This window comes from Callorhinus ursinus, unplaced genomic scaffold (assembly GCF_003265705.2).
Source record: "Callorhinus ursinus isolate GAN/ISIS: 27379988/994484 unplaced genomic scaffold, GSC_fseal_2.0 scaffold15, whole genome shotgun sequence".
Taxonomy (NCBI): domain Eukaryota; kingdom Metazoa; phylum Chordata; class Mammalia; order Carnivora; family Otariidae; genus Callorhinus; species Callorhinus ursinus.
This window is the reverse complement of record NW_027397077.1, coordinates 19,100,183-19,127,915: the sequence shown is the minus strand read 5'-3', so window position 1 is coordinate 19,127,915 and position 27,733 is coordinate 19,100,183. Positions and strand designations below refer to the sequence as shown.

The following is a 27,733-nucleotide window of genomic DNA, read 5'->3' as shown; positions in this document are numbered from 1 at the left end:
GATTGTGATAATCAAGTAAGCATATTCTGTGAGTGAGATAAGAAAACTGGATTCAAGATTTAAGGGACACAGTCATAAAATGATAGTTGAGTACTGGATAGATTGAAAAATGGCTATAATTCTTTGCATCTACTCCCGTCAAGAGGTGGGGTTTCTCTCCCCAACCCCTGAATCTGTGATGACCTTGTGACTTGCTTTGAGCAATAGAATGTGATGAAAAGTGACTTACTGTGAATATCAAGCCTAAGCCTTAAAAGGGCTTGCAGCTTTCATGCTCACTCTTTAGGAACCTCAAGATTGCCATGAGAACAAGCTAGCTTCCTAAATGATGAGAGAGATAAGTTGTCCAGTCATCCATATTTTCCCAACTGGGAGATAGCCTACCCTACCTTAAAAAACAGAAAATGACCATAAATGCATTATGACTGAGGCCAGTCAAGACCAACAGACATACTACTGAGCTGAGCTCAGGCCAAATTGTTGACCCACAGAATCTTGAGCTACATAAATAGTGTGGTTTCAAACCATTAAATTTTGGGGTACTTTGTTATGCAACCAAAGTGAATTGACACATAAACTCTGAGAGGGAGAGAGGGAGGGAGAGAAGAGGGGGGAAGAGAGAGGAAGAGAGACAAGCAGAGGGCAGTGTTATCTAAGTAAATCACATAAATTCAGGAAGAATTAACCTTGTAGATTTTACAAGATTTTATTAAAGCAACATTTCAATTACTTCATCATGTATCAAAAGCCAACAAAGTTTTAATGCCCCAAATACCCTGATTTTCACAAAAGGTGCATGCATAATTAGCATTAGGAGACAAGGTGAGAAGAAAATTAATTGAGGGTCTTGAAAGAAGAGAATGATTCATAAGAAGTGGGTTGACAATTTTACCATTTAGAGTGAACAAAGGCAAGAGGAACAAGTTAATATCAAATTTATCATGTCAGATGTTATCAGTAACATCCAAAGCATCAGCCAGGAGTAAGGTAATTATATAAGCTTCCATTTGCCAGGCAGGAAACCAGTCAGGCTGCGGAGATTTCCCCTTTCCTGGACAAATGCTTGCTAAATATTCAATGTGTCCCGGATATGGTTTGAGCTCTGTGGGCCTGCGTAGTTCTTCAGGGGACCTTATCCCACCTTCTTAGGTAATACAAATTAGAATTTGCTCCACCAAGACTTCTGACCCTTCATAAAGTGCAGGAGTACAGCAATCAGACAACAAAAAGAAATAAAAGGCATCCGAATCGGCAGAGAAGAAGTCAAACTCTCACTCTTTGCAGATGATATGATACTTTAGGTGGAAAACCCAAAAGACTCCACCCAAAACTGCTAGAACTCATACAGGAATTCAGTAAAGTGGCAGGATATAAAATCAATGCACAGAAATCAGTGGCATTCCTATACACCAACAACAAGATGAAAGAAAGAGAAATTAAGGAGTCGATCCCATTTACAATTTCTCCCAAAACCATGAGATACCTAGGAAAAAATCTAACCAAAGAGACAAAGAATCTGTACTCAGAAAACTATAAAATACTCATGAAAGAAATTGAGGAAGACACAGAGAAATGGAAAAACGTTCCATGCTCATGGATAGGAAGAACAAATATTGTGAAGATGTCAATGCTACTTAGAGCAATCTACACATTTAATGCAATCCCTATCAAAATACCATCAACTTTTTTTTGACGAAATGGAACAAATAATCCTAAAATTTGTATGGAACCAGAAAAGACCCCGAATAGCCAGAGGAATGTTGAAAAAGAAAAGCAAAGCTGGCGGCATCACAATTCCGGACTTCAAGCTCTATTACAAAGCTGTCATCATCAAGACAGTATGGTACTGGCACAAAAACAGACACATAGATCAATGGAACAGAATCAAGAGCCCAGAAATGGACCCTCAACTCTATGGTCAACTAATCTTTGACAAAGCAGGAAAGAATGTCCAATGGAAAAAAGACAGTCTCTTCAACAAATGGTGTTGGGAAAATTGGACAGCCACATGCAGAAGAATGAAACTGGACCATTTCCTTATACCACACACAAAAACAGACTCCAAATGGTTGAAAGACCTAAATGTGAGACAGGAGTCCATCAAAATCCTAGAGGAGAACACAGGCAGCAACCTCTTTGACCTCAGCTGCAGCCACTTCTTCCTAGAAACACTGCCAAAGGCAAGGGAAGCAAGGGCAAAAATGAACTATTGGGATTTCATCAAGATAAAAAGCTTTTGCACAGCAAAAGAAATGGTCAACAAAACCAAAAGACAACCAACAGAATGGGAGAAGATATTTGCAAATGACATATCAGATAAAGGGCTAGTATCCAAAATCTATAAAGAACTGATCAAACTCAACACCCAAAGAACAATAAATCCAATCAAGAAATGGGGAGAAGATATGAACATTTTTTCAAAGAAGACATCCAAATGGCCAACAGACTCATGAAAAAGTGTTCAACATCACTCGGCGTCAGGGAAATCCAAATCAAAACCTCAATGAGGTACCACCTCACACCAGTCAGAATGGCTAAAATTAACAAGTCAGGAAACAACAGATGTTGGCAGGGATGTGGAGAAAGGGGAACCCTCCTACACTGTTGGTGGGAATGCAAGCTGGTGCAGCCACTCTGGAAAACAGTATGGAGGTTCCTCAAAAGTTGAAAATAGAGCTACCATATGAACCAGCAATTGCACTACTGGGTATTTACCCCAAAGATACAAATGTAGTGATCCAAAGGGGTATGTGCACCCCGATGTTTACAGCAGCAATGTCCACAATAGCCAAACTATGGAAAGAGCCAAGATGTCCAATGACAGATGAATGGATAAAGAAGATGTGGTGTGTGTATATACATATACACACACACACACACACACACACACAAAATGGAGTATTATGCAGCCACCAAAAGGAATGAAATCTTGCCATTTGCAACAATGTGGATGGAACTGGAGGATGTTATGCCGAATGAAATAAGTCAATCAGAGAAAGACATGTATCATATGACCTCACTGATATGAGGAATTCTTAATCTCAGGAAACAAACTGAGGGTTGTTGGAGTGGTGCGGGGTGGGAAGGATGGGGTGTCTGGGTGATAGACATTGGGGAGGGTATGTGCTATGATGAGTGCTGTGAATTGTGTAACACTGTTGAATCACAGACCTGTACCTCTGAAACAAATAATACATTGTATGTTAAAAAAAAAAAAAGAAGGTAGTAGGAAGGGAAAAATGAAGGGGGGGGAATCAGAGGGGAGACGAACCATGAGAGACTATGGATTTTGAGAAATAAACTGAGGGTTCTAGAGGGGAGGGGCGTGGGGGGAGGGGTTTGGGTTAGCCTGGTGATGGGTATTAAAGAGGGCACATGTTGAATGGAGCACTGGGTGTTATACACAAACAATGAATCATGGAACACAAATCAAAAACTAATGATGTAATGTATGGTGATATAACATAATAAAATGAAAAATAAAAGAAAAAAATAAAGTGCAGGAATTTAATGACTTTCTTATTCTTCAGGTCCTTTTCACTTCTTCCTGTTTTCTAGATGATAAAATCAGTTTGTTAGATGTTGAAGCACTTGAAGCTCACTTCAATCTTACTTTGACCTACTTTGTTTTAGCAGATGCAAGAAATATCACCGAAGAGCTCATTAAAATGTACCTTCTGTGCTTTTGGAGCTATGCTCATTGCTAAGTTCTTAGCTGTCCTTAAGTTCTAAGGGGGAAAACAGTGACCTGTTACGACCTTAAGAAAGAAAAATGAAATAATAACGAAGGGCTATTCTAAGTAGAAATATCAGTTCAATAGAATGGAGTTACTAGAATAAAAGGCGTAACTGACTGAAATAGAAAATTATCCTTAGAAAGTCATCACCGAGGAATTCACCAGGAAGCTAATTCTTACCTTGAGAGAAGGAAAACAAGGGGGCTCTGAGCATGTATCATAGCCTCAGATAACTTCTGCAGACAGACTCTGAGGCATGCTAAAGAAGGCATTCTTAGCATGGAGAGTGATGACCCCACGTAGGGGAGAAACATGCAGAGAAAGGCCCAGGTTTATAAGCAATCCTACCTTAACACCTAGCTGAGCTGCCCCTGTGAGACAGCCCAGGAAACCACATTGCAGAAACCATTCTAGAATCTAGAGGTGGACTTTTGATCTCGGGGTCATGATTTTGAGTGCCACGTTGGGTGTAGAGATTACTAGAGTCTGGGGGTGAACATGGCTCCATTGGAGCCCAGTTGTGTTCTCATTGTGCTCAAAGAGTTAATAATTAGATCCAGCTCTGATATTTTTTCCTTTTTAACATATTGTCTCTAATATTTTCATTATTAGGTTGTAGTATTGTTTGTGGACTAGTGGTATAATGAGAAGGAGGGATGTTACATCTTTAACGTACATTTAGACACTTAGCTGATAGAATTCACTAAGATATAATTTCAATTTTGAGCCAATAAGAATAAAATTGTTCCTATATTAAAATCAGAGAGTATTAAAAAAGAGATATTAGGAGTAAAATGCTTTAAAAACCCATTCTAAACCTTAAGTAAAATTGGTTTGGAAAATTTCATAATAGCCTAACAGGTTTGTGTATGCATTTTTTAATATATGTACAATTGTTTTGAAGCTGATGTTCCATGGCTCATAAATTCTATTTGCCAGTATATTATTTATTCCACTTTCATCCTTAATACCATCATATTTAGACAATGGTAATAGTTTAAACCTAAAATAACCTTGACAAGTCCCCATAATGCAGAGCAAGGACATCACACAGAGCTATTCACTATCCTGGAGCCTTGACCTTTCTTTTATGAGGCTTTTAGGGATTGTCAAATAAGGCGAGGTTCTATGGTAGAATTCATGTTGAATTTGGGGAGAGAAGACCTGGGTTTGACTCTTCTCATCACTACTTCCCAGTACTAAATCCTTGGTCAATTGAAAATGAACTTTCTAAGCCATAGTTTACCTCACTTGATGGAAAACTCAATATATAATTAATCTGTTTGTTTTCTGGGGTTATTGTTACATCACATGGAACGATGCATGACATTGTCGAGTATTCAATGCCATGAACCTGCAATTGTCAAACATTCTGTGGGAAGATGGAAAGGTGGTCCCAGTTGGTCATCAAGCCTTGAATCCATTTAAATTTTTCAAATAGGGTGACCCTAGATTTTAAAGAAAACCTAGAGAGAAAATCTGAAAATTCACAAGGATGAAAAATAGTTATTTACACTCCTAAAGCCTTGCTGTAGGTTCCTCTTAATAAATTTACTGTTTAATTTAATTTATAAAAATATGGGTTTGAGAGAATTAGGTCTATTCTACTTGATTTATAATTCTCCATAGCTCTTACCATGATGTAACATCTTCTATTATTTGTTTATTGCCCCCATCTCCAACTCTGAGTAACATATAACACTCCTGCATTTCGAGTGACTGGGAAAGTTCCATGCACTTAGTAGAATCTTTTTTTTTAAATTTTATTATGTTATGTTAATCACCATACATCATTAGTTTTTGATTTGTGTTCCATGATTCATTGTTTGCGTATAACACCCAGTGCTCCACTCAGTATGTGCCCTCTTTAATACCCATCACCAGGCTAACCCATCCCCCCACCCCCTCACATAGTAGAATCTTAAATAACGTGTGTTGAATGACTAAATAAATGAATGAATGAAATGATAAGATACACATGCTAAATTAAATTAAACATCACTTCTAAAATTTTCAAAGTAGGTTTCTATTTATAGCAACCAAACTATAATTTCACAATTACATCATGATATTATAGATAATTTGAGAGTAACTTTGTGAAATCTCATTTTGTTTAACAACCAGTAACAACTCTTATGATTTGGTTTAGTACTAAGTGTCACTTATAAATACTACTGAAGACTTCACAACAGCCTCTCCTTCCCCCATGGTGAAAATTCTTTCCTAACTTCGCAGATGAGAAAACTGGGGTTCAAGAAATGTTAATCACTGGATTAAAAATCACACAGTTAGTGGGGAAAGGGAGGCAGAATTTGAACCCAAGGTTTGGATAGATCCAAAGTACACATTCCACACTGATAGTTCCTCCCAAAAAAGGATTAATTAAAGGTAAAAATTAAATGTGATTTAATGTTTGTCTGATAATGTTTTTATTGCATCCTTGTTCTGGATAAATACCATAAGAAGAATCTTCAATTCTAATCTGACAGTCATTTTCTCTTAGTGTTTAAAGACATTACTCTGTATTTTGGCATTTATTGCTGCTCTGAGAAGTCTACTTTTAATCTAAACATCATTTATAATAAACTCCCCAGGTGATTCTGATGTAGATGCTCCATGGACCACACTAGGAGAAAAAGATTCTGGAAGTTAAAGAGACTCAGAGTTTCTACAGAATCTTTTTTTCCCAACAGCTCCAGGTTCTTCTGGCAGAGGGTGGTGGGGAGGTGACCCTTGATTCCATCCATGAGGAGGTCTGAGGTCATTCTCACTGAAGAGGCAGAGCACAGAAAATCTGGGCAGCTCAAACAACTAGTCAGTTGGCATCAAAACCAGAGCTGGAAGCCCAATCTTTTAACTTGTTCTACAAATGAGCTTCTAAAACTTAAATGGCATGTAAATCAGCTAGAGCTCATCTAAATGTAGATTCTGATACTCAGTAGATCTGGTGTGGAACCCAATATTCTGCACATCCAAGAAGCTCCCAGGCCATGCTGCTGGTCTCAGTCCACCCTTGCAATATGCTTAAAGGCTAAGGATTCCACATTCCTAGGCCCCTAACTTCCATTTCACTCCAACAAGGATCACTGCTGTTTGTACTCAGATACACATTACAAGGACCTTCTTTTCCCCCATTTTATCAGCACTTTCCAGGATATGCGCCAAATGAGGAGTGCTCTAATCAGCTTTTTTCAGGTTAACATAGTGTGTAAGAGCACAGGCCCAGGTCTCAGATCGCCATTTACGAAACGTGTGACCTTGGACAAGTGACTCCGGCTCTACATCTCTTTTTCCTCATCCTTAAAATAATAATAGTGATTCCTCATCATGCTGTTGTGATGGTTCAGACTCTGTGAGGTGGAGAGCACAGTGCTGGGTATGCAGCAAGTGCTGCATAAGTGTCAGCTATATGGCCTCTTATCATGTTGTCCTATTGTGTGACCCTCTCATTCAATATCCCTAGACTTACGAAAGGAGTCCTTGTCCTTCAGGGATTTTATGGGCTCTAATCCTTCCTCCTTTTAACTCCTTCAAAGAGTTGCTATGAAGATTAAGTGAATTAATATGCATAAAACACTTGGAGCCGTGCCTGTCACATAATTAGTACCCAAGATGGCTTAGCTTTTAGCACTTACTACAATGGTAATTAAATCACTTTAGAGGGATTTTTAAATCGGCTCTTCTCCCATTAGACTGCAAATCTTAGGAGAGTAGGGACTATATCTGTTTTAGTCACCTCTGTATCCCAAATTTTTTTTTAAGATTTTTTTTAAGTTATCTCTACACCCAACATGGGACTCGCACCCATTACCCCAAGATTAAGAGTTGCATGCTGTACCAACTGAGCCAGCTAGGTGCCTCTTTGTATCCCAAACTTTAACACTGAACCTGACATACCATCACTGCTCAATAAATGCAGTAGATTGCATAAATGAAGGACTATACGAATGAGTGAATGAGTAAAAAAACATCCTTGCCTTCCAGAAGAGATCCACAGGAAAAAAGTTTGAGAAACACTCTCCTAGAGGATAGAGGCAGTGGGAGAGGGAGAAAAAAAAATGATCCTGGGGAACTGGTCTGGGGCAGGTTTGGAGTAAGTGTTTTCCAAATTCCTTTGAGGATGAGGAGTTTATAAATGCCAGTCTGGAGTGAAAAAGTGAGCTGAGGGAAAGGAGTCTGGGGAAGGACAGCCAGCAGATAATGGTCTTGGAAAAAAATATGAGCTAACCGAGGTTTCTGATCAGATGTGTCAGGAGGTGCTTTGAGGTAATTAAAATAAGAAAAATGAGAAACCTTTGAATTTCCTGCATCGGGGGCTAACAAGGAACCCAGTGCAGGTATTGACAGGCTTTCCCTGACCTTTGGTCCTCAGGGAGGAGACAATCTGCATTTGTGAATTCTCCGGAGGAGCTTCTGGGATCACATAGAGAGAGAAGAGGGTTAAAATCAGACAGTATCAGAACACGATGCATGGCAGACATCAAAGGTCATGTCTACCTCCTCTTCCACCCACCACAGCAAATGGGTTATGCCTGGACAGAAGGGGGTGAAAAGGTTCCAAAGGAGTAGAAAGGAAAATTCATGGGCTTTTCTTATGACGAGCTGATCACAGGGAATTGCTTTCCCCATATTGCATTTGGTTTTATTATAGTTATTCTTCAGTGATGATACCATCTCTGCAATTTATAATCTGGACATAAATCTCCCTTTGAGATGGAATTGCCCATCAAAGCATTTCGACAACTTTAGACACATCCCATAACTGCAGTCATTTTCCTGGTAGACTGGGGAAACGTTTCCCCTGCCTCAAGCGCTCATCAGGGCATGGAGTGAAAACTGAGAGCAGAATGGCCTGTGACTGCACAAGGAAGGAAATGATGACAGTGACAACAGAGAGACACAATAGTGTCTAGGCCTGCACGGTCTCAACAAGGCTTTCCTATATTGTCTATGACAGTGATCTTCTCTGCAACTCTAGGGAGAGGAAGCAGTATTTCCATTTTACAGATAAAGAGACTGAGGCCCAGAGCAGGCAAATGAATGGTCTAAAGGAGCAAAAGTGGCCGAGCCAGGATTTGGACTGGTTTCCTCTCATTCCAAGTCAGTTCGCCAAGATAGTGCAGGCAGAAGACAGTCTTCTCGATGGGCATTCTGCCAGAACAATATGCTTAGAAAGCCTTTTATCTTGGTAAATGAGCCAAGTGTCTCAATACTTAGAGAAACCTTTTAACAAGGATATGGGCACAGGTACAATATGAGCCCCTCTCCTGGGAAAGCCATGCATCTATTCAAGCTCAGAAGCCTACGTGATGAGAGCCATGGCAAATTACCACCTGTCTTTCAGGTGTTCTCAATGTCTTTCACTCTTCTAAGGTCCATCAAGATACTCCATGCCTCTGTAGCTTCTAATGAGGCTAGAAACATGGTTATACTCACCCCAGAGATTCTTGGGTATACTCAGTTAAAACCAGTAGGGACCTATCTCAGGCACCTAGACATCTGTCAATAACCCAGAACATGCACATTTCTGGTATGTGCCAGAACCATAAATTGACCTTTCTCCATTTGAAATGATTTTTCAGGTCATTTGTATGGAAGGACATTAAGCTCTGCTTTTGTCTTCCTTCTGTACCAAATTCATCATAAGGTCTTGAGAAAATTAACTCACCTTCTGGGGCTTCAATTTTCAGACTTAAAGAAATTAAGTTTTAATATTTTACAGTCATCGGGAAGAGGTCAGATGTTTTGAGGGTGTCACCTTTTCCTGCTGGGATGCTGACTCATATGGTAGGTCCATCTGACTTCAAAAGCTGGGCCCTATCCACTCTGCTAGACTGATCTCTAGGGCTTCCTCTGGTTTTTGCAATGTATCACTCTGTATTCCCTGAACTACCAAGGAAATTCTAAGAGCGTAAACTTCCCAGCTAATAAATACTGAGTAAGGAGTCAATCTTTGGCCTTCCATCCACTACTATACTGCATTTATTTCCAAAATAGCCTCCAAGAGCAAAGGTGTACTTTAAATATACTTACCTTTTTTCTATTAAATATTACAATTCTTCAGAAAAACACTGGAGTTTTGGTCAGTGTATGCAAGTGTGAATCCAGATTCTATTCATCATTAATTGCATATAGCCATTCTAAATGTCCATTTTTTCATCTGTTAAAAGTTCATAACATTTTAACACTGTCTCATTTGTTGATTGCTGGAATCAAATGAGACAATGTAAGCCAAGTGAATGTAGTAAAGTGTTATACAGAAGGGATAAAAATAGTAAAAAAAATAGAGATATCTTACTTGTCTTTGTTAGGCAAGTTATACAGAATGTTTGGGAAAAAAATAGCATAAAAATCTTGGGGTGAACCATGCAGCAAAGCATCTGAACGTAAGAAAAGTAGAAACAGGAAGTATTGATCAAAGCAGATGATGATCACTAATGATCACTAGGTCTCTTGCCTAGTGGTTCTAAACCACAGGTTATTAGGCATTGTCTGGAGATAATTTTGGTTGTCACAACTTGGTGGTGGTGGTGGGGGTTGTTACTGACATCTAGTGGATAGAGGCCAGGCATGATGCTAAACATTCTGCAATGCATAAAACAACCCCTCACATCAATGAATTATCTGGGCCCGAATGTTAATAGTGTTGAGGCTGAGAAATCCTGGCTTATTAGAAGTTGTAGGAGTTAAGAAACGAGTATATTCAGTTTATTCCTGTGCCTTAGCACCTAGCACTGTACTTGGCATAAAGTGGACACTATCTATCTCTCTATCTATCTATCTATCTATCTATCTATCTATCATCATCATCTATCTATCTACATTTGTTGAATAGATGGGTGAGGGAATGCAACACCAACAGAGAACCAAATAATGTAAGTTAAACCTAGTTCAGATGGCCATGGAAAATCTTAGTTCTTCTAGGTTTCCTCTCAGTTTATGCTCCATCTTCTTTACTTTCCTGCCCTGTCGAAGCTTCTTCCCTTTCTTCCCTTCCCAAACACTAGGCAAGAATAAGCACAGCCTGTCAAATCTGAGAATGCCTAGGAGCAAGAAATAATGCTTATAAGACACAAGCTTTGCATGAACTCTTCTAGCTACCCCCTTCAAACCATTCATTTCAGCCAGACAGTAATCACATCTGTAAATAAATGGATTCATTCTTATTCCTTCTCTGAGCATGAACAGATAGGACCAAAAGCACATATTTCCTGCAAATGTCTTGCTAAAACAGTTCAATTATGCTTTTAGGAAGACACATCCTGGGCCATGAAATAGAAACTAGGTTTAGGTGAGAAAATGGAAAATAAAAGGCATTTAGTTCTGGGAGTGCAAATATTATCTGTTCATACATGTATCTCCCATACCTAGCCTGGTGACTGGCACATGGCAGGCATCCTTAAATATATGATGAATGAAAGGAGAGCCTGGTGAAGTCAGTGTTCCAATCTTTTCCTCAAATCTTCCCCCAAATAATTTTTTAAAATTTTTCAATTAAAAAAATTTTAAGTCTCAACCACCCAATTTCACAGGAAGGCAATTTGAAAGCCTTAGGTTTTGAAAAAATTGTATCCATTTTTCTCTGTCATGGAGATCCCAAACCAGATAAGGATCTATGGGTTCATCACTGAGAGGTAAATGTCAGTATGGTGACTTAAAAAGTCCTTGCCGTAATAATTCATATTGGATGCAAACATTCTTAAGACCATATTATAACAGAAATAAAATAAGCCTGAAATATGTGTCATACCTTTGCCAGAAAGTCTGCACTGAGACAATGTGTGGTAATTTGGAAGGATTTAAAGATTCAGTAAGCAAGGCTAAAGAGGTCACATGGGGACTATCAATAAAAACCTTTTGTGCCCAACACATCAGTCCCCCAAAGGACCATAATGTCATGATTATCCAGTTATACTGGCCAACCCAAAGCTCCACAGTGAACTGCCTGCCCTGTCCTGGGAATAAGCTTTCCAGGAACTGTAGTGGAATGTGTTTCAAGTTGCCCCAGAATAATTTTCCATTAGTACTTTTGGCTAGAATCTGTGTCAAAAAAATGACCACTGTAAAATATATTAATTACGCAGATCCATTAGTCAGCAGAGCAGAAAGACCGAGGTGTTTCCGTTTTCAACTCGTCCCTAATCTTTAAACATTTAAAGATACATCGATGACCAAGAACCTCTTTTAGAGCTTAGCACTTCATGTACTCATATCAAGCTCAAAATCCTCACTGATTCCATTTTCTTACCCAAGTATGGAACAGGACCATTAACTCTGTTTGTACATCAGCTTAGATTGTTTGATGACAAACTTAAGACTACTCTAACACTCATTATGCCTTAGACCAGCTGCTTTCTCCTTACTTAGCAGATCATTTTTAAGCTCTTAGTGATCAACATGTTTAAGTAGACATATCCATAGCCAAAGAAAAAACAGAAGGAAAGACAGGTAGGATAAAGTACAATCTCTACTGCTATTTATTTTGAATTTGATCACCTCTGTGAAAAAAGCTGTATCTTGCAGATGGAGACTGAAATACGACACGCTTCATAAAACTGTCTTTAAGTTTAGTTTTAAGGAAGAGCCTGTATTTGATGAGCACTGTGGCGAAGCACAACATATTTCGTTACAGTAAAAGTGCTTATTTGATGGCTCTAATATATTTAGGATCCTCATAAATACTCTTGGAAAAAACAGATTGATTTAAATCTGTTCCAAGCTTGCCTCTGACAAAAATGACTATCATTTTGGAAACATTTTATTGTGTACTACATGCTGAATTCTTTTTAATTAACTGGGTGTTTACACCAGGGCAGGAGGTGGAGAGCTCAAAAGCTATTGCTTATTAGACACAGAAAATCACACCACGAAGTCAACATGGTGTCAACACCTCAAGCCTTAACTCTCAGCCCTCCCATTTTGTGGTGGGTAGTTTTGTTTCTTTGTTCATTTTTTTAGATCCCTCTGGGTTTTGGTGAAATATAGCAAGGGTGTCCTGTGCTGGCTTCTATCTTCTAGTAACATTTCCACCACTCATAATCTGTTCTCTCTCACTGGAGGAAATAAAATGCAGCATTTCACAGACTCACCTCATGACTCGTATGCCTCGCCTCCAATCCAAAAACTGCCAGTTGGAGAGAAATTTCAAACATATTGATTCTATGTCAGTGCATTTTCCCCCCATAAGACTCAATTGAATTTTATTGGCTTAAATGGATTTCAAATGGCAAGCTCAGGTGCAAAAGAATGCATTTGGGGACTCTGGATTTCAACTTTGTCATGCTCCTCAGCATGCCGATCGGTAGCTGTGTTCATTTTTTAATGACCCAGGTGGTACAGACACTTTGCAATATTCTACCTGAAGTGCCACCTCAGTTCTTTCCAGTAGCCAAAAGTGAAAGAAAATCATGCTGGGGTGAGTGAAAGCAAGTGGCAAATTCTACAAAGTTCTCTACAAATAATCAATTCAGTTGTAATTGCTTTTTACATTTGCGTCAATGATGAACCAGACTTGAGATTTTGATATTTTGAAGTTATCGTCCCATCTTTATTTTTACTCTACATTCAAAAGATTGAAAGTCAAAGGGATGGGTCTCTTTTAATCAGTTAAAAAGGCTACCTTAATTTAGCCACTTCTGCATATATCTCTCCGTAGGCTGGCTCCCTTTTGTCATGTCCACATCTTTCTAGATGCACAAGTTGAGTAGAAATAAAACACACATTCTCCAGCTTCAAACACATAATTAGCTTGGAGTCACAAAAGCACAGCCTGAGAAGAAGGAGGTTATGTAGTGTCGGAAGGGGGAAAAACAGTAACAAAAATACGGTGTGCTATTGTAAGTCCTGAGAAATCATTCCAGTCCAGGAGTTAATTGAAGATTGCATGGATGAAGTGAAGCCCTGACAGAGGGAACAGATGAAAAGAATGACTTTAGAATGAACCTACCTGGTTCTGAGTTTCATCATCATCATCACCATCATCACTGTGTTGACTCAAGCCACTTATATACTTGCCCTATGTCTCTGTTTTCTCATCTGTAGAATGGGGAGGTTGTGTTATCTCCCTCGTGGGATGGTGATGAAGGTTAAATAAGCTATTTTAAATGCTTGGCACAGTTAAGCAGACAGTGGTACTTATTCAATGGAAGTCACTTTTGCATTCTTTATTTTGCTAAAAAGAATAAATGATCTCAATTTGACATAAAAATTCCCTGTATTATTTTCCCCAACATGGCACAGATTTTTATTCCTTGGAATAGATTACAACAGTTTTTTGGTGATGGCATTCTGGGCTTTTCTGAAGTGATGCTTTTAAAGACCATGCACACTAACGCTGAATCAAACTAAAGATCTTGACCTGTTTAAGATACAGATGCCCCATTGCCCTTCCTATGTCAGTGATTCCAAGCATGCTTGGAGGCTTCAGACTTTTGTAAACTGGCAACCTGGAGGAAAAGACAGATGCTTTTACCTGTAGGGTGCTAGCCCCCCTCACATCTTCGTTAATCTACATTACTGAACAGCTTCAGATGATGATAAACTCTGTTTTCAGGTAACAACTTTGTAGATAACCTGTTCTAAAGCCATGAAAGGAGAAGGATGACAAAAGGCATTAGGAAAGTTGAGGAAGAGGGTATGGGTGGGGAGGGTGAGGGAAGTTCCTTTAGCAGGAAATACCAACAGCCCAAGGATAAAAGTTTTGTTTGTTTTTCAGTGAACGATCTGCTAAGGAACACTTGGTTCCAGTGAGGGTTTATGGCATTGAAAGCTGTTGTTAGTAACATTGTGACCCTGGTAACAGGCAATATAAGTTCATGTGTGTTTGTAGGGTTTTTGAGGTTGAACTATTTTTGAGGCTGAACTAGATTAATCAAAATTCAGAATTCTGTTTGTCAGAAAAGAGTAGATTCATTCCAGCATGCAAAAGGTGTGTGAGGGGCAGAATGCCCCAAAGAAAGTAGATGTGAGTATCAGTGCATTCCTAGATACTCATTACTAGTTCCATGAATTGTCCTTAGATGATGCAGGATCTAAATAATTGCTATTCTGAAGATTCTATGCCTAAAATGTCTAGGCATGCACAACATTCCCGACTTCACTTTCAAAATCTTTGAAAAATATTTAATCAGACCTCATCTTGCATCTCATTCAAAGGTGCCTTTAACTTTCGTTATAAATATATTCTAATTCATCTCACCACGAGAAAGTCTGCGCAGATTTGTTGATTGTGTAACATAAAGGGAAAATTAAAGCATTAGTTTGTTTCCATTGGGGCAATTACTTAATCATCTTATCATCTCTGTCTAGGGTAACTATATTCACAGAATTTCTCCCAGACTTCTGAATTAATAACAGAGAATTCAGACCTTCCAAGACTCTCTGGAAACAAAAGAAAAACGCAGCTAGCCAGGTAATGCATTTAAAAGTCGTTACGAGCAGCGGTGACCAGATAGTCATGTTGCTCTAGTCTGAACTTAATAACAGCAACTTTGCTCTTGATCAGCTTTGGATACAGAAACATAAGAGCCAGGGCTGGGCATCTGACAGATGGTGGCACAAATATACTGTGCAAATAAGACAGAAGAGAAGCAACAGCTTGTGATTGCATCTTTTCACGGAATGCTAGAGATTTACTTTAATGATCTGAATACTTTTCATAAATTCAGTTCATTTAAAGGTTCACACATACCCAATTTTACAGTAAAACTCATCTCATTCATTCCACCTTTATAAGACCTTATGAAATTAGCACACCCCTTTAGGCACTGCAATACAATATTTGGCAGCTATTTATGGAGTTTAAGAAATTCTTGTTCTGACACTGATGAAGAAACTTTAATTAAAATGGTAAGCAGGCTGTAGCACAATGATTATACTTAGGACATTAAACACTCCAAAGCAGAAGGGTGGGGTAGAATGACATTACATTTTTATAAAGCCAAATATAAGTTTGCTTAAATAGTTTCCTTACTATGTTGAAAGAAACCCGACACATCCCTCAACAACTAAGGTAAGCATCACATTATCACACAGCACAGCCTCTTTGGCTGAAAAAATATGACTATAAGAAAGCAAAGTAAAAAAAAAAAAAAAGATGTTACCACTAAAGATTTCAAAAATGATATTTGGAAAGAAAAGTGTGCAGCCTAAATGTACCTATGCAAATACACACACACACACACACACACACACACATGCACACGCACACACACACATCTCCCCAGACAGCAGTAAATCAAAAGAGATATAAAAACTTACCGGAGCAAATATCACCATACACATTTACAAAAGAATTGATAATCCAACTTCCCTCTCCTGAAAGAAAATAGAGGTTGTCTCATACTAAAAATAAAGCTTCTCTGTCCACAGCACCAGCCACTTGTCCCTCTTTTTATGAAGCAAAGGAGGAGAACAAGAAAATCAATGAGGAGGGAAAGTGAGATGTTATACCAATCAGGTAGCAGCTTCTGCTTTATTTGCAGAGAGATGGCAAAACGGTCATATTATTAGACAGTGACAACCCACAGCCGAAGTACAGCAACCTGATACTTCCCTCTGGCGAAAGGCTGCCTGCCTTGTGGGGAGGTGGTTACCATCATGGTGAGCTCCCACACTTGGCTCTTTGCTCACAACTGAAAGCGCAGGGCTGCCGTGAGCAAGCAGACTGCATCATGAAGAGAGCACCATCTCCCCCTTTACTCCAGGAGCCCCCTCCTCCCTCAACATAGCGCTTAGAAACAAACTGGGAAACAGAAAGGAGCCAGGATTTTGTGGGTTGGGGGTGTGGGTGGGAAGTGGTGGTTTTATAAAATCCTGATGAATAGATTTGCATAGATTAGGTAAATGTTTATATGTTTGTTAAAAAAAAATTGCCCTCATTTTTTTGGAAATGCCTGGATGTTATGCATGATACCCATTTGCGAAATTAATGTACCACCCATAAATAATCATTAAGGTGATGGTACAGGACAACTTTTTGGGCACTGGCAACTGGGGAAGGAAGGAACAAATTACAATCTGGGTGTTCATTTGTCACAGGAGTGTTACTTAAAGCCTTTTGCAAAATCATAAAATTGAAAAGGCTTCAGAGGTTTAAACATGACCTGGGTCTACTTTTCCTATGAATGGGCTTCTGCAGGAAGGAGATGAGCTTGGCTAGTTCAAGGGCCCCAAATCATGGCATCCTGAGGCAACATGTTTTGGGGGGAATTGGCACCAAATTCATGAAGAGGCTGCCTACAGTTTCCACGCTCTCCTCACACTGGCTTCCTGAGGGTGATTTCTCTCCATGGCCTGTACCACAGCAATGGCCCAAGAAACCTCTAGGCCTCTTCCCTTCCCGTTCCCCACTTCGGGACCCCACTCAGTACAGGAATAGTGTTAGGTTGGCTCAGGTGTCCCTACTTTATCTTTTGTGCAGTTGGTGATGGCCAGACCCAAACTCACCTTGACTGGCTATGTTTTTTATTGGTAGATAATAATTCAGAATTTGTCCAGAGTCTTTCTTTGTGTTCCCCCACCCCTCTGTCTCTGTCTCTCTCTCCCTCACACACACACACACATACCACCACCACACTGTATCCCATCACCATTATTACCACCACCTCCCTGACTCCCTTTCTTCCATCTCCATACACAGAGTAACAACTCAGTGGACAGGGAAAGGTGGCAGGTCCTGTGGGAGGTTGTAGGACCAAACAGACAAACAGACAAGTAAAACATGATGAGGAGCCAGACAACCCAGGGTCTAGTCCTGAGCCTCCACTTCCCAGCCAAGTGACCTGAGAAGTCCCTTAAGATCTCTGAGGCTCGGTCTTCTGTAAAGATCTGGAGTGCTGTTACTGGAGAAGTGTGGGGAACAAACAAAAGGTGGCTAAGGCAGTGCTTCCCAACCCACACCACACACAGACAACCTGGGATAAGGATGCTCCAGCTGCCTTTCTCCTCCAGCTTTGATCCAATTGTTCCTTGCACACAAGCCTTCGGGGCACTCATGAATGCTTCAAATTGTGCACACCCCATGGTCCCTTTGAAATTCTGATAGGAACTTTATGCCCCCTTACTCTCTGCCACCACCCCTCATCTGCCAATTGAAAAATCACTGCATTTCAGTGATGGAAATTACTCAGGGGAGTAAATTAAGCAAATGAACACAGCCGAAGCAGAACAAAAAAGGCTAAGAATTGCCAGGCATTTAAGTTCACATCCAGTAAACATCTGTTGAATAAATGAATGAAAAACTGAGTGAAGGAGTAACATTCCCGTGCTGTAGCTCCTTGGTAGGCAGTGTTGGAGCAGAGCGGAGGAAGTCACTGTTCTAGCCACACACCCAGAGGGGAGAACAACACTTAATAGTTTTCTCAGGGTGGAGAGTGAGTCAGTCTCAGCCCTTTTGAATACTGAGATCCCCATTTCAAGTAAAAGAAAGAAAAGTTTTGTCTTCCACATAATAATAGCAAACATTTCTTGAATATTTGTTCTGTGCCAGATACTCTACTAAGTGATTTCCTTCCTTCTTTCCTTTTTTTGTATAAATGGATTCCCTTAAGTGGGCATCACAAAAACTAGGAAGAGCTACTATTTTCATTCCAGTTTACCAGAGAGGAAATCAAGACCCAGAGTTAAGCAACCTATTTGAAGGTACATAGTAAATACTTGATAAGGCCAAGACTTGAACCTAGTCAGATGCTAGACTCCAAGCTGTTAACTACTTGCTTCCGGTACTACATGACGGTACCTACACTTTTATTTATTTAGCCTACAGGGTATGAGTAATCCACATATGGATACACGGACCCTGAAATAACTCCACTGCTCTTCTCGCAGGGTAGAGACCAGGAACCCTGGTGTAGACAGGTTTACTGAGCTGACAAATCCCATGCCCAGGCTCTGCTGATTTTGTATGAACTTGGCCACCTTACTTAACACCCTGGGAGATAGGAGGCATGAGGCTCAGTCTTGGGATTGCTAGTGGTCTGCTCAATGACCATGTGTCCCCTAAAACGTCCATGCTTTAGTTTTTTTCATGTTTGAAGGGTTTCCACTGAACGATCTCTAAAGGCCTTCCTGGGTCCACTTTGACTAGCTAAGGGTCTAACACTAAAAATTCAATTCAAATCTGATGGTTGAGTTACCTTTTTCAGCCTCATATTTTGTGCCAAATAAAGTGTTAATATTCTCTACAACTTCCTTGCTACCGCCCTACCACCAATGATCTCTCACCTGAACCAATGCAATAGACCCCCAACAGGTCATCCTTTTACTCTTATCCTTACAAATCATTCTCTGTGTATTATCCAGATTGAGCTATTGAAAGTATAAATTAAATCGTATCACTCATCTGATAAAAATTTCAATAGCTATCCAGTAGGCTTAAAGTAAAACTGAAATTCTTTACTGTGGCTACAAAGCCTTTTGTGTCCTGGCTCCTTTTTGTTTTGCATCTAATTCCAACCCTCTCTCTATCTACTCTTCAGCCACACTGGCCTTCTATGCCTTTGCCCTTGTTACTCCTTCTGCCGAGAGGGTCCTTCTTCCCTGACCACCTACCCTAAAAGACCTCTCTCTTCCCAGCTACCCCCTTTCACATTATCCTTTTTTTTTTAATTGTCATTTGTATGTGTGTGTGAGATGTGTTTTTTTGGGTACTTCTTATTGCCCTTGTTTATTTATTGTTTTATTGATTATCTTTCTTCACCAGGTGATAAACTCTATGGAAGTAAGAAACTTGTTTGGCTCAACACTATATCCTTGGCGTTTAACATAGCAGGTGTTCAACTGATATTTGTTGGATAAACAAATGTATGAATAAATGAAAAAATCAACATGAGAACAAATTAGACTTGAGACAGAGGCAAAGAAATCTAAGTTTATAAAAAACCTTAGCCTTGAAAAGCAGAGCAGGTGAACAAGGGTGATTGATTCATTCATATTAATGGACAATGACTGTTTTTACGTCCTCATTCAGGGAACACTCCTGAAAGGCTGCAGATTTCAGCATCATATTGATTTAAGTGGAGGTCATGCTAAAGATAGTGGAGGGCTCCTATTGTGAACCACACTGATCAGATGTTTTATAGAAACTTGGGTTCCCAGGGTTCAGTTCACCTAGGCCCATACAGAGAAGCTGGTATTTTGATACTCGACTACACATTTGTCTTTAGAGAAGTAGTCCTGTCAGCTAGCCACTGAGACTGTCCTTACCTTCCAATTTATCAAGCAGTTCAGACAGTAGGCTACCACTCTCTAACATGCCATTGGAACTGACAAAAATAAAGCCATATGCCATTATTTGATGGTTCATGTTTGAGAAGTGATATTAACATTGTTGCTACTACCTTAAAAATAACATTTATCCATTATTAGACTATTAAAAATAGAAGTGCAGTGTTTTCTAAGTTGAGTATTTGTAGAGAAGGTTAAGTAGATTAAAATAATCTGTGAGTCTCTGAAAATCTCATTAGCAATGCTAATTTCCAATATGGTCCAATCTTTAATTCTGAGCTTTCAACTGCATATGGCCTTCAGATAACTTCAAACAAATTTTTTTTTCTTTGAACTGGAAAGCTTGTCTCTCCTTTGGTGGACATACTTCTGGTGTATGTAACAGTTCCTCTCCCTTACAGCTTGTATTCCTAAACATCTGGCCTCTCATTAGGAGTCCTCTCAGGCCTGCCTGCTCCAGGGTTAGACAGTGGGAGACCTAGCTTTCTAAGCATTTAGCAAACACGGAGAGGAAAATTCCAGCACCATGAGGATCTCTCCTTTGCTGTGGGGGAAGGGAGGTAATGAAAGACAAGAAGACTACTCTGGCCATACTAATAAAACACCAAGGGAGTTAGCTAAGGTTCTTCTGTTTTGCTTCCAAAAAATTTCAACTCTTTCAAGCTATAGCAATGAGAGCACTTACAATCAATCGACTTACGGAACAACCTTGACATCTTTAATGGTGCTTTCCCTGCTCTGACTGAGCACAACTCCTACCAGGGGTAAAATGCAATTTATTCTAATGCAAACAGGTATATGGAGTCAGGGCAGAACTTTCTAAACCTCTTGTCTTTTATTTCCCTTGTAAGAGAAAGAATACTTTTCTCCAACTCTGTGTCTTTTCCTTTTCAAATATCTAATGAGACAAAATCAATATCACTTGAACATATTTATTTATTAGGTCATTAACTTTCCTCATTAGAATTCAAGGCTGGCTAAAAGAAGCTGAACATAGAGGAGAAGTTTGTGGAAACAGGGGAAGCTAAGAAATATAGTGGGACAAGATTTGAGGAGTGTTAGGATATTTGGTTGGAAATGTAGTCCCACCCGGGAGGAAAAAGGAGACAAAATGGTAGTTAAAATAGCAAATCAAATCTGTTTAAGACCCATTTTCTGAAGACCATGAGTCTAAACTCTTCGAAAGGAGGATAGTGTCTTACTCATCTGCAAGTTCTCAGCCCAGAGCAAAGTATCTGGCACAGAGCAGCCAAGCAAAGATGATGTGTGTAATGAGGGATGGACAGAATCATCTAGGGACAAAATATGTATGGTTAAGGAAGGCATTGTGCTGGTCAGCTTCTGTTTCTCCTTCTAGATCCCCTTTCCTGCCCACTCTGTGTCCCAGCAGGCTGACCTAAATGACCACATCAATGAGCCACCTTTCCCCACGTCATCCCAATGGGAGGTGCAGCCAGTGGAAAGTACAGTCAGATCAGAGAGTGGGAGGAAACTGTGGTCTGGGTATTTACTCTCTTGATCCCTCTGATGGGTCCCTGATTAGATATACCCTTCTGGCAAAGGCTACAGTTGCTGTGAAGTTGCCTTCTCCATACAGTTTTTCTGTGTGTGTGTGTCTCTCTTCCGGCAGCTGACACGTCAGGCCTGGGTTGGTAACAGCTCCCCTCTGTTACTTACTAGGTACAGTACATGCACCATCACTTTTTGCTTTATTTAAACACTGCCCACCTCTTTTTAATTCACCTCTTTTAAAAAAACTCCTCTCAATGAGTCAATCTGACTCACCTGGAAACTGACTATACAAACAGGTGGATTTGAGTTCCAGTTCTGTCCCTTACCATTCATGTAGTCTTGCCCCATGCCCTCACCTATAAAATTGGGTACTTGTAAACTAATACATACAGACTGCTCAGTACATAGCAAACATCTGACATATAACAATAGTGATGATAGTTATAATCTTGATAGTGATCATCTTTGCCAGCTTCTGTTTGCTTTATAGTTGTGATGCATAGCTCGTCCATTTCTCCTCTAAAGAGCTTATCATGTTTTGGAAAGGAAAGGAAAGCCCATGCTCTGTTCAGAAAGATTTAGCAGATTTTCCTTCCTTCAATATGAGGGAATATAGAAATGACATTGAGGCATATGGCTTAAAGCAAATAAATATTTGTTGAAAATTGGTTTTGAGAGTTGGTATTTCTGAATATTCATAGTACACTGGTCAATCTACTCAGCCTATAGAGCAGGTATGTGGAGAGCTGCATCTTTTCAATACTTGGTGGAGGACAGTTTATGGATTCCTGGATATCCATCCATGATCTCCAGGGCCTCAGCAATGACTCCAAATTTATTATGTACTGGGTAATCTTCTGCATTCATTCCTCCTCTAATTAAATTTTCCAAGCCAATGGAGGGGCTTAGTCCCATTAGAAATTCCCTCAATGTCCCAGAAAGAATATGTCTCTGGAGAGAAGGGGACTAGGGTTTTACATATCAACAGCTAAAGCCTCCTTGGAGGCTCATGTTCTCAGTAGGGAAGAACAATTCTGAAATCCACAGAAACTTTGTTAATGTCTTAAAGTGAGAGGGCGATCATTCATTAGCCTAAAAATTTCAGTTCCACAACTGTTTATGGAGTGTGGGCTATATGTCTGGCACGTGCCAAGTTCTGGGGATTTGGTCATGAAAAAGTTAAACATTGTTCCTGCCTGAAATGAACTTTGGGTCTTTCTGATTTTTTTGCATAAGGCAAAATCCTACCAGGGCCTGGTGTATAAATAATGCTTAATACATATTTGTGGAATTATTGAATGAATAATGCTGAATTTCTATGATGTATTTCCTAATTATAAAGGAAAAGCATGAACATATTGCCCTGGTCTCACATTTTTATTTATTTTTATTTTTTTAAAAGATTTTTATTTATTCAAGAGAGAGAGAGCGGGCCAGTGGGAGAGAGCATGAGCAGGGGGAGGGGCAGAGGGAGAAGCAGGCTCCCCACTAAGCAGGAAGCCATATGCCCAGCTAGATCTCAGGATCCTGGGATCATGACCTTAGCCAAGGGAGACACTTAACCGACTGAGCCACCCAGGCACCCCTAGTCTCACATGTTTTAAAATGTAAAATATAACCATAAAATAAATATTTGGATGAAATTCTTGTATGTACTAGAATATAGATGGCATATTCAATGACCAAAACATCTCAGCTCACAATATAATTATAAGGATAATCTTTAAAACAATTTTTAGGGGCACCTGGCTGACTCGGTCGGTAGAGCATGGGACTCTTAATCTCAGGGTTGTGAGTTCAAGCTCCACACTGGGTATAAAGCCTACTTTAAAAAAATTTTTTTTAACTTGAGGATAGTTGACATACAATGTTACATTAGTTTCAGGTATACAATACAGTGATTCAAGTCCTCTCTCTATGTTATGCTATGCTCACCACAAGTGTAGCTACCATCTGTCACCATACAACACTATTACAATATATAAGGATAATCTTTAATATCATACTTTTAAGCCGAATGCCAAGAAAGCTGTGGAGATGCTCCTTGGCACACAGTGGAGATAGAAGATGGTGCAAGGGGCTCTATCTTCTCTGCTTCAAACCACTCCACTGTTAGCTCTTCTATATCCCAGGCTTCTGTACATGACTGCACTTGAGCAAAAATTTTACATCTTAAACAAGAAAGCATGGAGAACCACTGACCTAATGGTGAAATTTGGCAATTGTCATTTCCTGCAGTGCATCTTTCCGATACAAATAATGATGCTAATATTTATTCCCGGCTATTAGTCTAAGCTCTGTTCATGCACGGTCTCATATGATTATCATTCAACCCTTCCAGAATCTATTGTTATCTTCATTTTACAAACGAGGAAGCTAAGGTTTAGTGCAGTTCAAGAACTTGCCCTAGTCTGCACAGCTAAAAAGTGTTAGAGCTAGGGTTTGAAGCTGGGTTGTCTGACTCAAAAGTCCTGATTGTAAATCTCCATATCACTAGCCTTGTTAATGGATTTAGCATATACAAGGTGGGCAGCTGAACATCACCTCTCTGACTGACCTTGTACTCACTGGAAAGCAAAGGCAATGATGCATTTGAATTGCATAATTTCTGATGATTATACCTGTTGTTCTGGTGTAGGGGGTTAAAAGTGGTCCCACCATAAACCTCTGGACCATACAATCATTCTTCCTTCTATCTTGCATAGGCCAATATTGTTTTGTACATAGTAGGTACTAAATATGTCTTTGCTAAGTAATTAAAAAAGAAGAAACCATGGATAAACTTGTTTAAACCCATATTCATAATTCTAGTTGGAAAGAGCAAAGACAGCTGTTTTCTTCCTATCACTTTTTATAATAGAGAGAGCTCTATCAACAAATAGATGGCTTACAAGTGTGACTGTTACTGAGACATATTTCTTCAAGCCTGGTGTGGAACCACAAGATGAGTAGTTGTTGCTATGATTAAGGATTAAGACTTCATATCAGAAAGAATCCTTGAGGTCCATTTTTTGGCATGAATCTTGTTAGTTCTCTAATAAGAGCAAGAGAAGAAAAACGCAAAGACCATTTTCAATAATCTTGCCCAGTACACTGAGAAATGAAGAGTAAATTAGATTAAGAGCTGTGTGAGTTTTTCACTGATGATTTCCCTCTGAAGGGAGGTGTCATAGCCAACCGTGTACACCTGTGTGACCCTTTTAGCCTTTCTAAACTTCGATTTCTTCACCTGTAAAATGGGAATGATAATGCTGAGTTACATAAAGAGCACACAGAAGGAAGCCTGCTGGTAATTATAACAACATAAGTGACATACATTCTCTCTCCCTGCTAACGCAAGATAGATTTAAGAATCAAATGCTTGCAAAATGGCTTTCTGGTTTTCCTTTCCTTCTCAACAAATGAAGTTAAAATCCCTCTGTTAAACCAGCATGCCTCCAAAACCAAGACCAAATTACAGCTCTTAATAAATAAAATAGGGCATAGGTAGGAAAGAGAATGAAAGTCTGTCTCCTTCCATGTCGTTTACAATATATGGAATTTATAACATTTGAGTGTTTTTGCACTAGCTCCATGGACACCGGTCATGGTCTATTCGATTATGATACTATCCGAAAGCATTCTCCCTACTCTGTTCTCACCCTCAGCCCCAATCTTAGGGATGTGTATGGTCATGATGCTGTGCAGCAAGAGAAGGGAGCTGGACAAAGGGACCTGGGGCATTATTTTAATTTGGGGGCATTATTTAATTTGGGGGCTTATGAAATCTTTGAAAAACCTCTTTCTTTTGCCTGAGTATGTACTATGCCAGAAGTGTCTCTGGATTCCTATGATACAGGATTTGGTCATTTGACTTAAAGCAAATAAGTATTTGTTAACCAGTAAGATTCATTTGGCCAATAAAATCTCCTGTAATTTCACTAACAGCAAAAACAACAAATCCCTCCTATCTGGAGGATGCTTCTGCATTCTTTGTAATTTTCCCTAACGCCTGGCTTCAGGGCTACACGGAGAGATGCTGCGGTCTTGCCAATCTCACAGGTCAGCTGTGATGCCAACAGGGACAGTTCCTGTGGAAGTACTTTGAGAACTGAAATTGGCAATACCAAAGAGAGCTCCTGTTAGCTGCTGTGCTCAGTTTCTCCCTCCATAGACATAAGAGGCAACTATTCTTCTTCTGATAGTTGATTATTTATTACTGCAGGCCTGCTTAGAACAGTTCAAAATGCCATGTGCACTCACACAGAGAGAAACCCGTTTTCTTCTTCAGCTGTGCATCTATTTTTAAAATAGAATGCCTTACCAATATCTTCCTTAAAATGTTAGTTCCTTCTCAAACCATCCCCAAGTTGTTAAATGATACAAATTAAGAGAGTGAATCTGAAGAACAGGACATTCTGATATTTCCAGAATGTCACTTATCTCAACTCTAAGAGCAGCTCTTTTCCTCTCATCTCTCTGGAAAGTGTGGAGACAGAAACTCCCTGGAAGGGGCTATAACACAGCTTGTTCTGACATTAGTTGTCAGAGGAGGAGAGTCAGCCTGAGATTCTGTGCAGAAAAAAAAAAGGAAGAAGTCCCTGTTATGATGTGACGATGCTCACAATGCTCTGGGATATGGATCTGGGGGATCGAAGCCACATAGCACTACGGTTCTCAAACTTGCCTGCACATCTGAATTACCTGGGCAGCTTATAAAAACCATGAATTATCAATTCCAAACTCAGACTTCCTCAATCAGTTGCCAGGAGGGTCCCCAACTACCTCTTGCCAGTGTGAGCTTGCCAACGCACAGGTGTGAGGGCACCTCTGCACAGTGCTCAAGGCACTTGGATAGAGTTATAGTCAACAAGATCACTATAGCTTGTCACACAAGACGAGTACCATATTCAGCAAAGGCCCCGAGTAGGAAGAGGAGTCTCACCTAAAGTGGAGAAAGGCTGTCTTCTGGAATCTGTTCCATGGGGGTGGAAGTGTGCTTAATGAGCCCTCACATAAGCTCTCCTTATACCTCTTTTATGCCTTGGGTCTTCTCTTTGAGTAAGCACGAGCTCACACACAGAAACAAGAGGAGAAAACCACTATCTAAGTAATAACAGTAATAACCATGGTTGATAAATATGCGGCAGGCTCTTGTCGAAACATTTCATATGAATTAATTCATTTATCCTCCTTAAAATACAACAAACTAAAAGCTCAAAGTCCAAAGACCAACAGAAGTGCTCCCTGAACCATTTCCTAGAATCAGCTTGGCTTCTACTCTCTTGCCTCAAACCAGCCCTCCCTTTCCATGTCAGTTTATCAACTCTGCGTCCCCGTGTAGCACTAGTCGCCTTAAGCAATGCTATCTTGGTTGCTCTGTCCTGCAAGATTCCTCCTGACACAAGGATATAAGTGCAAGTAGTTTACTTGGAAGGTGATTTCAGGAAAGCAAGTAGGGAAGCAAAGGGAATTCATTAATGAACAGATAACCACAAAGTTCAGGAAGCTGGTGCTCCTAGCCTCTGACTCTTTCCCTTATTGGCCCCCACAAGCATTAAATCCCCCCCCCCCCGCATTTCCTGCTTATCCTGCTTGATGGCCTAAAGCCCTCAGGCTGAGGAGGATCCAGTCCCTGAAGGGGGATGCTGAGGTTCTGTGTGAGAGCACTGAGTGCCACGTGCACATAGCAAGACCTTGGCAGTGACTGTTGTAATGCCAACCGGTACCTTTGAAAGGCTTACATTACAAGTAGGGATGGAAAAAAAGGAAACAATGACTTTTTTATGGGGGTTCCAGAGACAGATTGTATTGGTTCTGGCTCTACTTGGTCTGCATGAATTTTTTCTTTGTGTTTGTTTTGTTTTTAATAGGCTTGGTGATTTAGGTAACAGACCAAGCTGTTCTTTCCACCTATTTTCTTTAATGCCTTCGCCCCTTTGCTTATGCTGTTCCCTGCAACAGAATGCCCTCATTTTTCTTCTTGGATAACCATGACCCTACTTGTTCTTCAAAGGCCAAGGAAATTACCACTGCTATTCTTTTTAGTTTTTTCTCATTTATAGACCTTATTTCCTTCTTCCTGGGTCATAGTTAGCCATCTTCATGTTTGTCTCCCCTCTTAAATCAAGATTTTGCAAGTAATAGGTGCTTAATAAATGCCCGTTGATTGGATGGGTAGACCATTTCTAAAGAGATTTCAAGCTTACATATGATTTACCTTCAGACCCTGAGGTATGGCTGTGGCTATGGAAGGGATATCTTGTTCCCTCTTGTGCATC

At 39.9% G+C, this 27,733-nt stretch overlaps 1 protein-coding gene across 2 annotated transcripts in view; it reads right to left on the bottom strand.

The window, feature by feature from the left end:
* SYNPR (synaptoporin) overlaps nucleotides 1-27,733 on the bottom strand; it is a 302,749-nt gene that overhangs the window by 140,436 nt on the left and 134,580 nt on the right. The window contains exon 1 of one of the 2 annotated variants that reach the window (XM_073901494.1): nucleotides 15,996-16,373. The exons of the other annotated variant lie outside the window; for it this stretch is intronic. Coding sequence (XP_073757595.1) covers nucleotides 15,996-16,019 — 24 coding nt within the window. The 5' untranslated portion in view covers nucleotides 16,020-16,373. Of the gene's footprint in view, nucleotides 1-15,995; nucleotides 16,374-27,733 lie in introns of those variants that run through there. 2 annotated transcript variants of the gene reach the window in all.